The 12,678-nt window shown below is 50.2% G+C and overlaps 7 protein-coding genes across 7 annotated transcripts; 4 read left to right on the top strand and 3 right to left on the bottom strand.

Moving 5' to 3' along the window:
• Positions 1-413: 413 nt before the first annotated feature.
• Positions 414-3,781, bottom strand: BDW47DRAFT_119495 (RNA recognition motif domain-containing protein; the record flags this gene model as incomplete). Its single annotated transcript, XM_024815357.1, has 8 exons — positions 414-710; positions 791-1,567; positions 1,607-1,955; positions 2,068-2,386; positions 2,449-2,870; positions 2,902-3,008; positions 3,076-3,197; positions 3,622-3,781. 8 exons carry the CDS (start codon positions 3,779-3,781, stop codon positions 414-416), a joined length of 2,553 nt encoding a protein of 850 aa, XP_024669441.1.
• A 448-nt stretch (positions 3,782-4,229) lies between these two features.
• On the top strand, positions 4,230-5,446 carry BDW47DRAFT_110326 (DUF3237 domain-containing protein). The gene is made up of 8 exons (XM_024813688.1): positions 4,230-4,370; positions 4,453-4,480; positions 4,545-4,579; positions 4,651-4,790; positions 4,857-4,872; positions 4,934-5,036; positions 5,101-5,120; positions 5,182-5,446. The coding sequence occupies exons 1-8, from the start codon at positions 4,329-4,331 to the stop codon at positions 5,302-5,304; spliced, it is 507 nt and encodes a 168-aa protein (XP_024669440.1). The 5' UTR covers positions 4,230-4,328; the 3' UTR covers positions 5,305-5,446.
• A 22-nt stretch (positions 5,447-5,468) lies between these two features.
• On the bottom strand, positions 5,469-6,119 carry BDW47DRAFT_128091 (uncharacterized protein; the record flags this gene model as incomplete). Its single annotated transcript, XM_024816802.1, has 2 exons — positions 5,469-5,858; positions 6,000-6,119. 2 exons carry the CDS (start codon positions 6,117-6,119, stop codon positions 5,469-5,471), a joined length of 510 nt encoding a protein of 169 aa, XP_024669439.1.
• A 335-nt stretch (positions 6,120-6,454) lies between these two features.
• On the bottom strand, positions 6,455-7,645 carry BDW47DRAFT_62079 (emp24/gp25L/p24 family protein). Its single transcript, XM_024819456.1, has 4 exons — positions 7,349-7,645; positions 6,980-7,187; positions 6,720-6,907; positions 6,455-6,656 (listed from the first exon to the last, which is right to left on the bottom strand). Exons 1-4 carry the CDS (start codon positions 7,544-7,546, stop codon positions 6,639-6,641), a joined length of 612 nt encoding a protein of 203 aa, XP_024669438.1. The 5' UTR covers positions 7,547-7,645; the 3' UTR covers positions 6,455-6,638.
• Positions 7,646-8,364: 719 nt separating this feature from the next.
• BDW47DRAFT_62073 (SANT/Myb-like DNA-binding domain-containing protein) lies at positions 8,365-9,129 on the top strand. Its single transcript, XM_024819454.1, has one exon. It carries the CDS (start codon positions 8,525-8,527, stop codon positions 8,975-8,977), a length of 453 nt encoding a protein of 150 aa, XP_024669437.1. The 5' UTR covers positions 8,365-8,524; the 3' UTR covers positions 8,978-9,129.
• Positions 9,130-9,633, top strand: BDW47DRAFT_62074 (uncharacterized protein). Its single transcript, XM_024819455.1, has one exon. It carries the CDS (start codon positions 9,282-9,284, stop codon positions 9,534-9,536), a length of 255 nt encoding a protein of 84 aa, XP_024669436.1. The 5' UTR covers positions 9,130-9,281; the 3' UTR covers positions 9,537-9,633.
• A 458-nt stretch (positions 9,634-10,091) lies between these two features.
• bgt1 (1,3-beta-glucanosyltransferase Bgt1) lies at positions 10,092-11,746 on the top strand. Its single transcript, XM_024813687.1, has 4 exons — positions 10,092-10,760; positions 10,824-11,081; positions 11,140-11,300; positions 11,357-11,746. Exons 1-4 carry the CDS (start codon positions 10,498-10,500, stop codon positions 11,593-11,595), a joined length of 921 nt encoding a protein of 306 aa, XP_024669435.1. The 5' UTR covers positions 10,092-10,497; the 3' UTR covers positions 11,596-11,746.
• Positions 11,747-12,678: the final 932 nt, after the last annotated feature.

Here is a 12,678-nt window from a genome sequence, read left to right as displayed (position 1 = left end):
CACGATATTCCCAAACCCATCCTCAACGACCATCCAATCATTCACTTTCTCCGCCAGCCAAGATGCCTTCTCTGCACATCGTCCGAGGACCTTGTGGATGATGGAATGCTATGAACTACCAGGAGGCAATGGATGATCTAGTCAGTTGAGCACGCTTTGATCTCTCAACTTCGTTCAGGGTAGTACCGATCTCAGGTCTTATGATGCATCTTCTACGGAAGTGTTTAGCCTCAGCGTTCCATCACCAGTACAGTCCAGCACGGGTTGAAACCTCTTCCCGGCCGCTGGAGACGAGCTTATCAAAAAATCTGGTCTATACCTTGACAAGATGGCAGTCTTCCTACATGACAGATTTGACTGCATTAAATACATGACCGAGAAGTTTTATTGTCCATATAGCTAAAAAAAAAAGGTCATCGCCAAAGTTCATAAGCCCGGCTGAAGCCCTGTCCTCCCACACTCCCTAAGACGACTGCTCCCCGGGTAGGAGGGCCAGTCTCCCCACAAGCTTGTTCGCCACTGTTCGCATCTGCACCGCGCTGAATCTTCTGTACGAACCCTTCCGGGTGATCCCAGCATGACGAAGTCCCAGCACTGTGGACACACCGGATAAACGGCTGCCCGCTCAGCGCAAGCACATAGTCCCGTGTGATTCGCCTGGGTTCATTCGTGAGGGTGCTGCCTTGCTTCCGGCATAGCGTCTGGATAGTCTCAACTGGCGATGCCAGTAGGTTCCGGCCGACGGGTAGGTAGTTGCATGGAGAATCCATTTTCTGGCCCTCGTCCCCACGATTGCATCTCCCAGCCTCGCGCAAAAAAGACAGGGTAGCTCGTTCAACAGGGGCGCCCATCCCAGACCGGGTCGCTCCACCATGATGGTCTTCAGGTCACTTCGTGGAGATCCTACCACCAGGTCCATGAATTCATAGCCGTAGATCCGGGACCCCCTGGGCGGCTGCAGGGACGTCATAGAAAAGTTGATCGAAAATCCCATGATGAGCTCGCGCACGGTCAGCGTGTCTTCCCCGACTCCCTCCACCACAACGGCCCCGTTGGCCCGCAGGCTTTCTAACGAGCTCGCGGATCCATTGGAAGGTATCGCGACGGGAACCGGTCGCCGGTCACCTGGCGGCGACATCATGGAGTGATAGACCAATAACATGTGATGGTAGATGGAGAGAAGGGGCACGAGCCACGCTCGCCGGGCGCTGACGTCGTAGAGAATGGCCTGTTCCAGCATACTACTGGCCAGACATCGTGTGTAGTTTTCTCCCGGCGTGAACCGGACGGTGTTGACAGCGCGCTCCCACGCAAACCCAACCTGGGCCCCGATCTGGATGGGTGCCGCCGACTGAGCCAGCAGCTGCAGATTAGCCCCCTTCCAGCGCCACGTCGTGGGCTTGACCTTGGCATCCGACCAGCTCACATTGGCCTCGAGGCTGTCCGTCCCTAATTGGACCTGTGCCGATGTGCACCAGCCTAGCAGAGCCTCTGCGGTATGAAGTTCTTCCAGCCTTATTCTCTGTAGCCAGGGCCATTGAGTCGCCTGCAGTTCGGATTTTCGGAGCTGCTGCTCTCCAGGAGCAACCTCAAGGTGCCATATCACCTGGCCGCAATCGTTGATATCAACCGGAACTAAGGCGGTCGAATAACCCATGAGAACCAATCCTGATTCTATTTCTACAGGATATTCCACTGCCGCAAGCTGGAGCAAGGCCCCGAAGCTCAATTTCAATAGCCAACTCGAGGGGAAGACCTTAGTAGGCATTACGACGACGACTGCGTTTTTAAATAGCCGAGACCAACATGCAGAGGACGACAGCATATGAGTTGCATCCATTGTGAACCTCGAACCGTTGAATGAGCCCGTGGAAACCATGACTGTGACCCCGTTTCTCGGCGTACGGAATGTCAGACACAGCCACACCGCGATGTCCTTGATCTGAGGGTCCTCCCTGGAAGTCTTGATAGTCAGTCGGTCGGGCGTTGCCTTGATTACCGTATCTTGGTCAACTAGCCATAACGCGTCAGCATCAGAACACAAAAACCAACTTGATAGGGAAGTACTTGCCAGACACATAACCCGGAGAGCTCAGAGCATTGATGAAGGTCTCCACTAGCTCGACCCCCCTGTCTGGGTGAGAGCCCTCAAGGTACTGCCGGCAGGTCATCAACTCGACCGAATTACCCTTTGCCACTAGAGTGATTGCATCGAGAACGGACTCTCTCCTGGCATCAGCATTTGCACTGGAAGGAGTTTCCCGGAGCAGTGATGGCAATTCCCAGTCAAACGTGATCACTTCTTGAAGCCGGCCGATCTCAGAAGCAGCTGGGCCCCACGCGCCCTCCTCGATAGAGACCCTAGAGCTACCACCCCGGCCTACTCCTATATCATCATCATCAGTCCATACAAATCTTTGAGATCCTATATTATTACGGACTGGATACCTAGCATAGGAAGGTACCGGTGATCCAGAAGTCCAGCATTTTCTTGCACGGCTGAAAGCTCGGCCCAAGGGGGTACCGGTTCATCACTCGATAGAGTCGTGGACGAGATGCTGCTGTTAGCCAGCCGCACAGCTCTCATGTAACCCCCTCCGTAGCTTCCTCCGTAGCTTCCTCCATAGCTTCCTCCGTAGCTTCCTCCGTAGCTTCCTCCGTAGCTTCCTCCGTAGCTTCCTCCGTAGTTTCCTCCGTAGTTTCCTCCGTAGTTTCCTCCGTAACCCCCAATCTCAGCTTGGCTATAACCTCCACGGCCGTGAAATACTTCGCCTCCGGGCCTTTCCTGGCGGCTCGAAGCGTGGTCGACTCGGATCACCCGGCCATCAAACCTGATGGAGAGAGAGATTTTGTCAGCAACAATAGAAATTCTATGAATCAAATGAAGACCAGATCTCATACTCCTCGTTGTTCATGGTCAGCCGTGCCACCGCGGCGTCTCTCTCGTGCGTAAAAAGGACGAATCCGCATCCCCGACTACGTCCCGTGTCGCGATCTTTCACCACAACCTACTTGAAGCAGCACATATCAGATTCTCTTGATGCATCAATCTAGCCGGTAGCGATGACAACTGACAGCGCTCTGCACCTCCCCATATATTTCAAACCTACGCCGTAGAGTTGCGTCATCTGTGTGCGAGGCGAGGCCACTGCTGCCGTTAGCAATGGGCGCGGAAGCAAAAAAGCGAACGATTTGCACTCACCTGATAAATAGCTTTGACATGGCGATTTGAAGGTCTTGATTGTTGTCGTCGCTGGGAAAGAATATTCGTGAATTGGAGAAACTGGGAGACGGAACTGGCAGCGTCACAGCCTTGGGCTCAGCCGTGCGCGCACCCCCCCATGCTTGATTGGCTTCCTTCCCTGGAGGACTAGCACAAATAATGCTGCCTCATTAATCCAACTAATAGTTCAATTATCAGATCATAAACATTTGTAAAAATTTCGAGCCCCTGATCATTGTTGCGACTCAAATAACGCGGCCATTTACCATGCACCCTACCTCTGGCTAGTGCAGCGGGAATTCAAATGCATTAATAAGTGTTTGATGGTGAAGCTGGCCTGCACACCTATTCAACTAGCGGACATGTTAGATTGAGAGTTCCTTGGTGAATAATCATACAAATGTACATGTATGTAATCATATATTGAACCTCTACCAGACCAAAATCCTCGAAAACTTCATCCATGTGGTATTGATAGTTCACAATACCTAGGTATATTTGTTGTTTGACATGCCATTTGACCGCCTTGATTCGGTTGAAGAATGTCTCTCTCTTCATGTCCATAACCAAGCAGAAGATCCCAAGGATATAGCCCTTAGTTGCTCGGCAACAATCTTACCCCAACCTCGTGAGGCCTGGGTCCGATCTGCTCGGAAGTTTATATATGTGCACTTCCAATACATGGATGGCACGTACACTACTTGATGGACGTACACCAGAGCCTATAATCGCTCAGCATGGTTTATAAGAAACACCTATGGGCACTATTGTGCACATCTCAGCTTCAATGACAACACTGACTCTGTTCGCAACAATATTTAGATATTCCTCCAAAGTCCAAGATAAAGATAGAAAGTAGAGAAGGAGGGATTCACGGGCTGATCTACATAAAAGTGAATTGATGCCCATCTGAATGTACTTCTTTTCTTATCTTGGCCGAATAAGGCGAGCCACCCCCTCATCATCGAGTGCGGGGTTAGAAACCATGACTTCATCTTCTGATAACTGGAACTCTCCATCTGCAAACCATCAATATTCAGTTACTGTTGTCGCATAGTAGCATCATACTTTCTCCTCTATATATCAAGTCAATCTGAAAAGCATCATGTCAGAGTTCCCTTCGCTGCAACCCGCCTTTACGGTCAAGGTCGGTAGAAGTACCCTCGCAGCCATGATCAGACACGCGGAATTACGAAATCACATTCCACATACTGACATTCGATCTATAGGTCAATATTGATGCGCCACTGCCTGTTGGTGAGTCTCATTTGATGTGCATCAATTATGTAAAGCCCATGGAGCTGATTGATTGGAAACAAAGGGAGTGCGTCTCGTACTGGCAGCCTCCAGGTCGTGGTAAGCGCACCTCACATCTATCTACTCCATGATGTAAACGCGCATGATCTCACCATATATCAAAATGCAAGCCCATGACCGGCGGCACCGTCAAGAGCGATCCGAGTTATAATCTTCCCATCGATTCCGAATTTGTCGGGGTGGGCAATGACTACATCCACGGGGATCCGGACGGTAAACACCTGCGCTTGAACGCCCATGGCGTTCTCAAGTAAGTGTGCCATCACAATACATCCCATTGTCATCTGTTATACTGACGTGGTGTCTTATCTTCTAGGACAAAGGATGATGCGGCATGTCTCTCTTTTCTAGGTGTCTTAGTATGGTCGCAGTCGCTGACCGTCCATTGCACAGCTGCTCTACTTGAACTATACCGGTGTCATCACACTCGGCCCCGCGGAGCTCGCGGTTTTTGGCGGTACCGCTGGGGATGGATCTACGCCTTTTGGGAACTCCTGTCAGTTTTCCTTTGGTTCTCCTAGTGTGAGGCTGTGGTTGCTAATACTCTAGTTTCCTTTCAGTCACGCACTTTACGTTCGAAGTAAGCCTACTTATTCTACCAGTCACCCGTCGACAGATCATAACTAACTGTCTTGATACAGACCGGAGACGAACGCTACAAAGAGCTGGAGAACCGCGTGTTCGTCGGCCAGGGACGATTCAACGTCGAAAAGGGAAAGCCTATTGTTGTTGAGTATAGGGTTGGACAGGTTGTACATGGCTAGCAGTTTGCTATATTCACTCTCCAGCCTCATATGGTGTCCATGTCAATATCACACATCCCAATGGTGTTAAGACATACCATTACCATCCACATAGGAAACACAGATATAATCCACAGCTAGGTCCTACCCACCCGCACCCAGCAAACTACATACATACATACGTACTACCCCCCGGCAAGCAACGGCCTCCTCTCACCATCATCACGACCCTCCCCCCAATACCGACTCCTCCCCTCCAAATCACCTTCCTCACCCACACTCCTATCCCCAATCCCATCCGAAGCCCCATAAAACGAGCCCCCCAGCTTCCCCCATTCCCAACAACCACTCGACCTCTTCTTCCACAGCCGCACGGCAAGAACCCCCGCCCCAATGGCAGAAACCGTCCCCAGGACAGACACAACAACGCTCAGGAACGTCACCGTGCTCACGTGGCATCCAAAGGGCGGCGCGCGCAGCTCCCACCGCTCTTTTTGACCGAGCGGGCAGATACCTGTGTTGAGGACGGGGGCGAGGATGGGGAAGTGGGAGGGGTTGGGGACGCAGGTTGATGTCTGTTTTTGGTGTTGTTAGCTCATGTTAATTGAGTAGTGTAGTACATGTGCAAGTGTGTATTTGGGGCTGGGGATGGAGCGGGATGGTTCGAGTAAAAATCAAATAATTAGATGGACGGATAAAAGAGAAAAGAGACTTACAACCGCGCACCAACTGCAAGGTACATCCCCCTCCAGACACCATCCACACGACTGACGTCGCCAGCAGATCCGGAAGAGCGGATCGTCGATATCCGACGCGAAAGATGTATTTCGGTCCATGGTAGTCTGAGAACCTCTCGCTACAACGCCGACCTAGGTTTAAATAGCGTTGCGGGTGCTCCCGGGGGGTCGATATTTCGGCTTGATTAATCTTTGAATAATTTAATGTACTATTTCGAAGTTGCTGAAGCTCGACAGATGCGAAGAGTGTCGTGATGATACTTGCTGGTGGCTGTGCGGGGTCCGGCGGTTCGTGCTCTGGGTTTTAAATTGTATACTACCTACCTGGGCTATTCATTTTGTTGTGGGTTCCGTGTACCACCTAGAGGATTCTCCCTTCCAGTTGTATATTGTTGTATGGGCTTTTCGGATTATAGTTCTATGATATACCAATCTGCACTCCAGGTTCATAATATGAGATGGCTCGATTAATCCATTCGTGACTGTGTACATGACATATAATTAAAGCCTCTCCATTTACACCCTAGAGCCCCAATGATTCCTCAATGCTAGAACGAAATCCCATTGCAAGCCAAACAGGAGAAAGCCCGCTTTATAAGACCGGCGAGTGAACATACATCAGACAACGCGCTTGACCTGCATCATAATAGCGTTAGCGAGCAGTCCGAATCGACTACAGAGTTCACTGGAAGGATTTACCTCGAAAAATCGCTTCAGCCACCACACCTGGAAGACTCCTTCGCCAATGACCACAGCCAGCTGGAACATACTCCACCACTTCACCCGGGCGTTGGTGCTCTCCGCAGTGTTCCGGTGGACTCGTTCCCTCATCACGATATAAGACTGCTCGTCCTTGACCTGGGCCAAGGCTTCGGAAAGCCGGCGGACTAGGGATGACACTGTTAGCTTGATCCAGATCCTCGGAGCAGAACCCCCATCCGTATAAAGATAGTCCTCACCTTCTGTCTCCAGCGGATCCTGTGCGAGTTCCGATTCGGGGACGTAGACGATGCCGTGGACGTTGAAGGAAACCTCCTTTGAGTTGGAGGCCCAGCCCTCGTTGCTGAAGCAGTAGGTGAATTGGCCGTCGGAGTGGGCGTTGAACGAGTAGTCTTCGGAGGAGATAGCTTGCTTGAAGTACTGGCGATTGCCGCGGGGGTCCTCGACCTATAGACAAAAACAGGACGTCAGTATTCCGTTTGAACCGACAAAATGTAGCCCCTTCTCTTCTATGCACCGAAGCTCTTTCCCTGCGTGAGTATCCAAAATAACGACACCTCGCCCCCCTCACCCGGAACCAGCACCAAAACAACACAAGGAGCCCTTACCCAGAAGTCCACGTCGAGGTTCCCACTCCCTCCAAACTCCCGATCACCGACCTGGAAGGTCACCGTCATCCGATCATCCTTGTGCAGCGACTCGTGGAAGCATTCTCTGGAGTGAGCTTTGAGCTGGATAGTGTGTGCGGTCGCGGCCGTGATCCACCCGAGCGCGGTGATCAGGATCGTTGTTGCGGAGAATCGCATGGCGGTGGTGTATTTGTCGTTCCGACAATCTTACTCTCGATCAAAAACGGTACCGGATCCCTTTTAGTTGAGGGGACGATTAGTGGTGGAGGTTGAGGCCTGATGGTTGATCGTCGACCCGACGCGCAAGGTGGTCTCTCTTCCATCTACGGAGGAATTTCGAGACGCACGGACCAGCTAAACAAGGTGTCTGTCCCTCAGGAACATTGGACAAACCATCAAGCTGTCTAGGTAACTTCATGGAATTTTCAGTCCTTTTTAGTTGGAAGAATAATTATGTTGGATTGATAGCTCTTTTTGTTTTAATTTCAAGCAATTTTTGAGATTATTCCTTACCACAATAGCTGATTATGAGTATACATCCCTTAAAACCTTGAGCAAGCTTCGGTAATGTATCAATGGTTTTTCACTTTCCAATTGCTTCGTCTTTTATTTGTCTTATCAGTACCTTTTAGTTGGTGCGATCTTTAGCTTGATTGGACATAATATTCGTTTACTGTTGTCCACGCCATCTGGTTGATCATTGGAACCAGGTGTATACATACGTGTTGGCAGCAAGTGTAGACGTTGGTGACATATCAACACCGCCCATTTCTCAGTGAAACCAAGTCATCCAATGTTATTATAAGAAGGGTACAGGAAAAAAGCAAAAAGGAAAACAAAAAAGGAAAAAAAGAAACCAAGGCCCTACAGCCGTTTGGTATCAGATGTCGTATTTACCATACCCATCTAAGTAGTATAGGTCCATACTTACCTACTTGGTTGTTGAGGAAGTACCGTCCTCAGTACGCCTGCCCTAGGTAGCACTTGATACTTTGGGAAGGGGTGTATAGATTAGGCAATAGGTTCAGGATCCATAGCTACTTCCTATTTTATCTCGCCCGGAAAGATTTACAAATCGTCAGCCCCACCAATAATACGAATTGAGATATCAGTCAATGGCACCTCCTGTGATGTTGCGGCTTCTTTCCAAACAACATGCCGGTTTTCATGATTGACGGGAAAAGCTATCGAGTTCCATTACTGTCATCCTGGAGGAAGCCCAGGATTATTTTCGGAGAACCACCAACGGCGGTCGAAACTAAACCTTCCCGATGGACTCCAGCAGAAGAGGCACTTTTGAAGGAACTCAAGGCGTGTCATACACCATGGCAATCTATATCCATCGCCATGGGACACAAACCAGTCGCCGAACTCAAAAGACGCTGGGACGATCTGGGCCGCTACGAGAACAACCAAAACCGATCTCTGAACGGGAGATCCCACAGAAGGAAATTCTACGAGAATCCTCCGAGCACGGGAATGTCGGGAGATGAGGAGGCTCCGCGTAATGTGTCCTTCTCGGATCCGTTGATCACCGGGGGCGATGTGGGTACAACCGTCGAAAGGCCTTGGGTTCTTGTTCCATTTTGTGAGAAGTCAAATGATTGACGGCTTGTTGCAGATGGATTATGTCGGTAGCCGCTCGTTTTTAGAGACTAAAAGAGCCCTCTATATCGATCGCGAGATCTCGTGGCAAGAGGCGGTTCTGCTGCATCAGATCGCGGCCGGATGGGAGAGAGAACGGTGGGTGGCAATCAGTAGCCGGTTCAATGATAGGACCAGACGAACCATTACCCCGGAACAGGCGAAAGCAATTCTTGATCACTAAGCATATATTTCGAGAATGCGTTGACGCATCGAAGAACTTTGGAAGTAACAAGGGCATGGGAAGAGAAGAGCCGACACGTGTGTCATGATCTCGGGTTCGTCCGGATGGAATGCTGGAGAGGGCTCAATTCGATTCTACTCGGAAAATGCTCGATATGAAGGATCCATCGGCGAGAAGGATGATGTTGTTTGTGCTTGTTGCGCTGTTTCTTTGATCGTTCGCCTCTGGATGAATCCAGAGATTAGATGTCCAAGGTTCTTGAGGAATGTACTCGCGTCCATCGGCCGAGTGACATCATGGTCCTTGTACGCAGAACCAGTACCTTACCTAAGGCCATGAACCTTATAATCAAACAGCCAAGAATAGAAAGTTCATTTCCCACGTTTTGGCTTTCCGAAGGTTTGTGATATCAGTGATAAGGGTGCATAAATCCGCAGGGGCCACTAGGGAGATCAATAGCTGTACGGATATTATAGTTTATAAATAACTGTGGATGTCTAAACATTCAGGCAACAGGAAGTACGGCACATCAGGAGTTGAGACACAAATTTCGAGAATAAATAGAGAAGTCACTAAACCGTTCTAGCGTTGCAGAAGGAAGGGGGTTGGGAGTCTGGACCTTTGGCTGGCCAACTTGGGCCCTGTAGTGACAACACCAGTGTTGCCCATACTCTGAATGGGAGCAATAAATTTAGTAGTCAGGTACCATAGTGGATGGTCTCACTCCGAGACTCCCCCAGAAATAACAGAATTAGAACAAAACTTATAGGGATCGCCAACGCATTTTGGCATCATCCAGTTAGCCCGTCAACCAGGGGTCGCCGGGTGGAGCCATCGAGGGTCTGGAATTATTGAATACCTTTGTGGATTGGATGAAACGGACGGTTGTGCCCCTCCGACGTGCCTGTTCTCATCATTGGCCCTCATGTCTCGTGCGCCCCGATCGGATCCATGCAAATTGGGCCTTGTCTCTTTTGGCTCGTCGTGCTCAGGAGGCGAACTTTGGGTTCTATCGCCGCTGCTGTCGTGTTGTGTTCCAACTTCTTTCCTTCCATTTCTCCACACTCTTTTTACCTGGCCCTGACGTACGGTTCCCGATTTTCTTTATTTAACCTCAAGTCGCTCTTTGCCAGTCACGCCGACTCCCTTACCTCTCTTATTCTGTCCTTTTGAAACATCCCTTTCTTTCAATACCCTCGCTCAAATCCGATTGACGAGGAACCTTGTCTTTTCGCTCTCGCTATTCCCCCATCTCTGCTTCTGCAGTTTTGATTCTTTCTCTCCAAGAGATCCCTCCATAATGCGTCTCACCGGATTGCTTCCTTTCCTGATGGCGGCCGCCCCCGCGGTTGCTAAGCGCGGTACCCTTGGTTTCGCTCTGGGCAACCAGAACGGCCCCGAGAGCACCGACTGCAAGTCTACCGAGGACTACAAGAAGGACTTTGATGCGCTGAAGCCTTACTCCACGCTTGTGCGCACCTACTCCGCCAGCAACTGCGATACCGCGGAGAACATCATCCCGGCTGCCAAGGCCAAGGGTTTCAAGGTCGTGCTGGGTGTTTGGTAGGAACTCATTACCTGGGATCACGCGCATTTGTGCCATTGCTGACATTTGATTTTACTTAGGCCCGATACTAAGGAGTCCTTCGAGGAGGATTTCGAAGCCCTTAAGTCTAGCGTTAAGGGCAACGAGGATGTCGTCCAGGCCATCACCGTCGGCTCGGAGGCCCTCTACCGTGATACCATGAAGGCGGATGCTCTCCTGAAGCGCATCCAGCAGGTGCAGGATGAGTTCCCCAAGGTGACTGTCGGTATGGTCGACAGCTGGAACAAGTTTGCCGATGGCACTGCCGACGCCATCCTCCAGAGCGGCATCAAGTACATGTGAGAATAACCTGCAATCTCGTGTGTCTGCACACGGTTCAACTAATTATTACGTTAGTCTTGCCAACGGCTTCGCTTACTGGCAGGGCCAGGCCATTGACAATGCCACCAACACCTACTTCGACGATATGTCGCAGGCCAAGGCTCACATTGAGGAGGCTGCTGGCCCCAACGGCAAGAACATCCGCTTCGGCAACGGCGAGACTGGCTGGCCTACTAGTGAGTAACCCTGGTTTCCATTTCATTTGACGACGCATGCGCTGACGGGTTTGTAGACGGCGGCTCTGATTACGATGATGCCAAGGCTGGCACCAAGAACGCCGAGATCTACTGGAAGAAGGCTGTCTGCGGCATGCTTGCCTGGGGCGCTGATGTTTTCTTCTTCGAGGCCTTTGACGAGGCCTGGAAGCCCAAGACCAAGGGTGACAACGGTGAGATGCAGGACGAATCCCACTGGGGTGCGTTCACCGTCGACCGCAAGGCCAAGTTCGACCTGTCTTGCCCTGACAACTAAGCAGAGGACATGAAGATTTGTGATCTTGTGTTTTTGGGTTCCGTTGGATGGTCTACTTGGACTGGGCCTCGGGTCTTTTTTCTATGATTCTTCTGTATCATATACCACATATATCAGAATTGACAAGCGATAAAGCGACTTTTTGAGACCATCGCATCACGTGGACTACTTCGGTAGAGTAGGCAAGATTGATCCACTGCTGATCCAGACGCGATCCGGCCTAATATGGAAAGGATAAATCGTTACTATTCACTGACTGTAGCCACTATAAGATTGATCAGTTGATACCATTAGTCAAATTGGGTCGTATTATCCATCGTGTAATCTATTCTGAATGGTGGTATGGCTGTATGTATGGATGTATGGTAAACATGTGGAAATAGCCGACTGCAGAACCGTGGTTCATAGCGTAGTTTTTACCCCTGAGTGGCCGACACGAACCAGAGTCTGTTGTTTGTTTATGGGGTTGGATCCTGGTCATTCAGGGGTTTATCTATATCTATTCCTCCTTCTCCTTCCTTTGCTATCGTATCTCCGAGAGAATCCTATAATAAGACAGATAGAATAATCAGCCAACAATCACTGTATGATTGTAAGCCAGACGAGGCTCGCAGGTAAATGTACACAGGTTGGTACGTGTACCGACAGCGTATATGCCGAGTCAAAACTGGAGCCCACCCACCACTAGACAAGAGACCACTAGACAAGAGACAGAGGCAGATGGCGGTCAACAGGTGGAACAGCCGGCCGATCCTCTGAATTTCGAGTTGGCGTCAGGAAACCATTCCCACTGCAGTATATTTGACCGTCTTCCCAGGCCTGGAGAAGGGACTATTTCCGAGGTCCATTGGCCAAAGTAGGTAAACCTTTGATTTGATTCTTACCTTAGTGGTATATTGGCTGTAAATTACCTGCCCTTTTTCCCTTTCCCAACGGCCGTCCGCAAGTTCCCTCCCCTCCACCTATGATAGTCTGCATAAACGGAGTCCTTCTTGGCCGATCGTGACATAGACCAGAGACCATTTCAACTGATTTGATTATCATTCAGAACAAAATAATACAAGACTCGGGTAACTGACTAAC

The sequence above is a fragment of the Aspergillus candidus genome (genome assembly GCF_002847045.1).
Source record: "Aspergillus candidus strain CBS 102.13 unplaced genomic scaffold BDW47scaffold_46, whole genome shotgun sequence".
In the NCBI taxonomy this organism is placed as follows: domain Eukaryota; kingdom Fungi; phylum Ascomycota; class Eurotiomycetes; order Eurotiales; family Aspergillaceae; genus Aspergillus; species Aspergillus candidus.
This window is presented reverse-complemented; position numbering and strand designations above follow the sequence as displayed.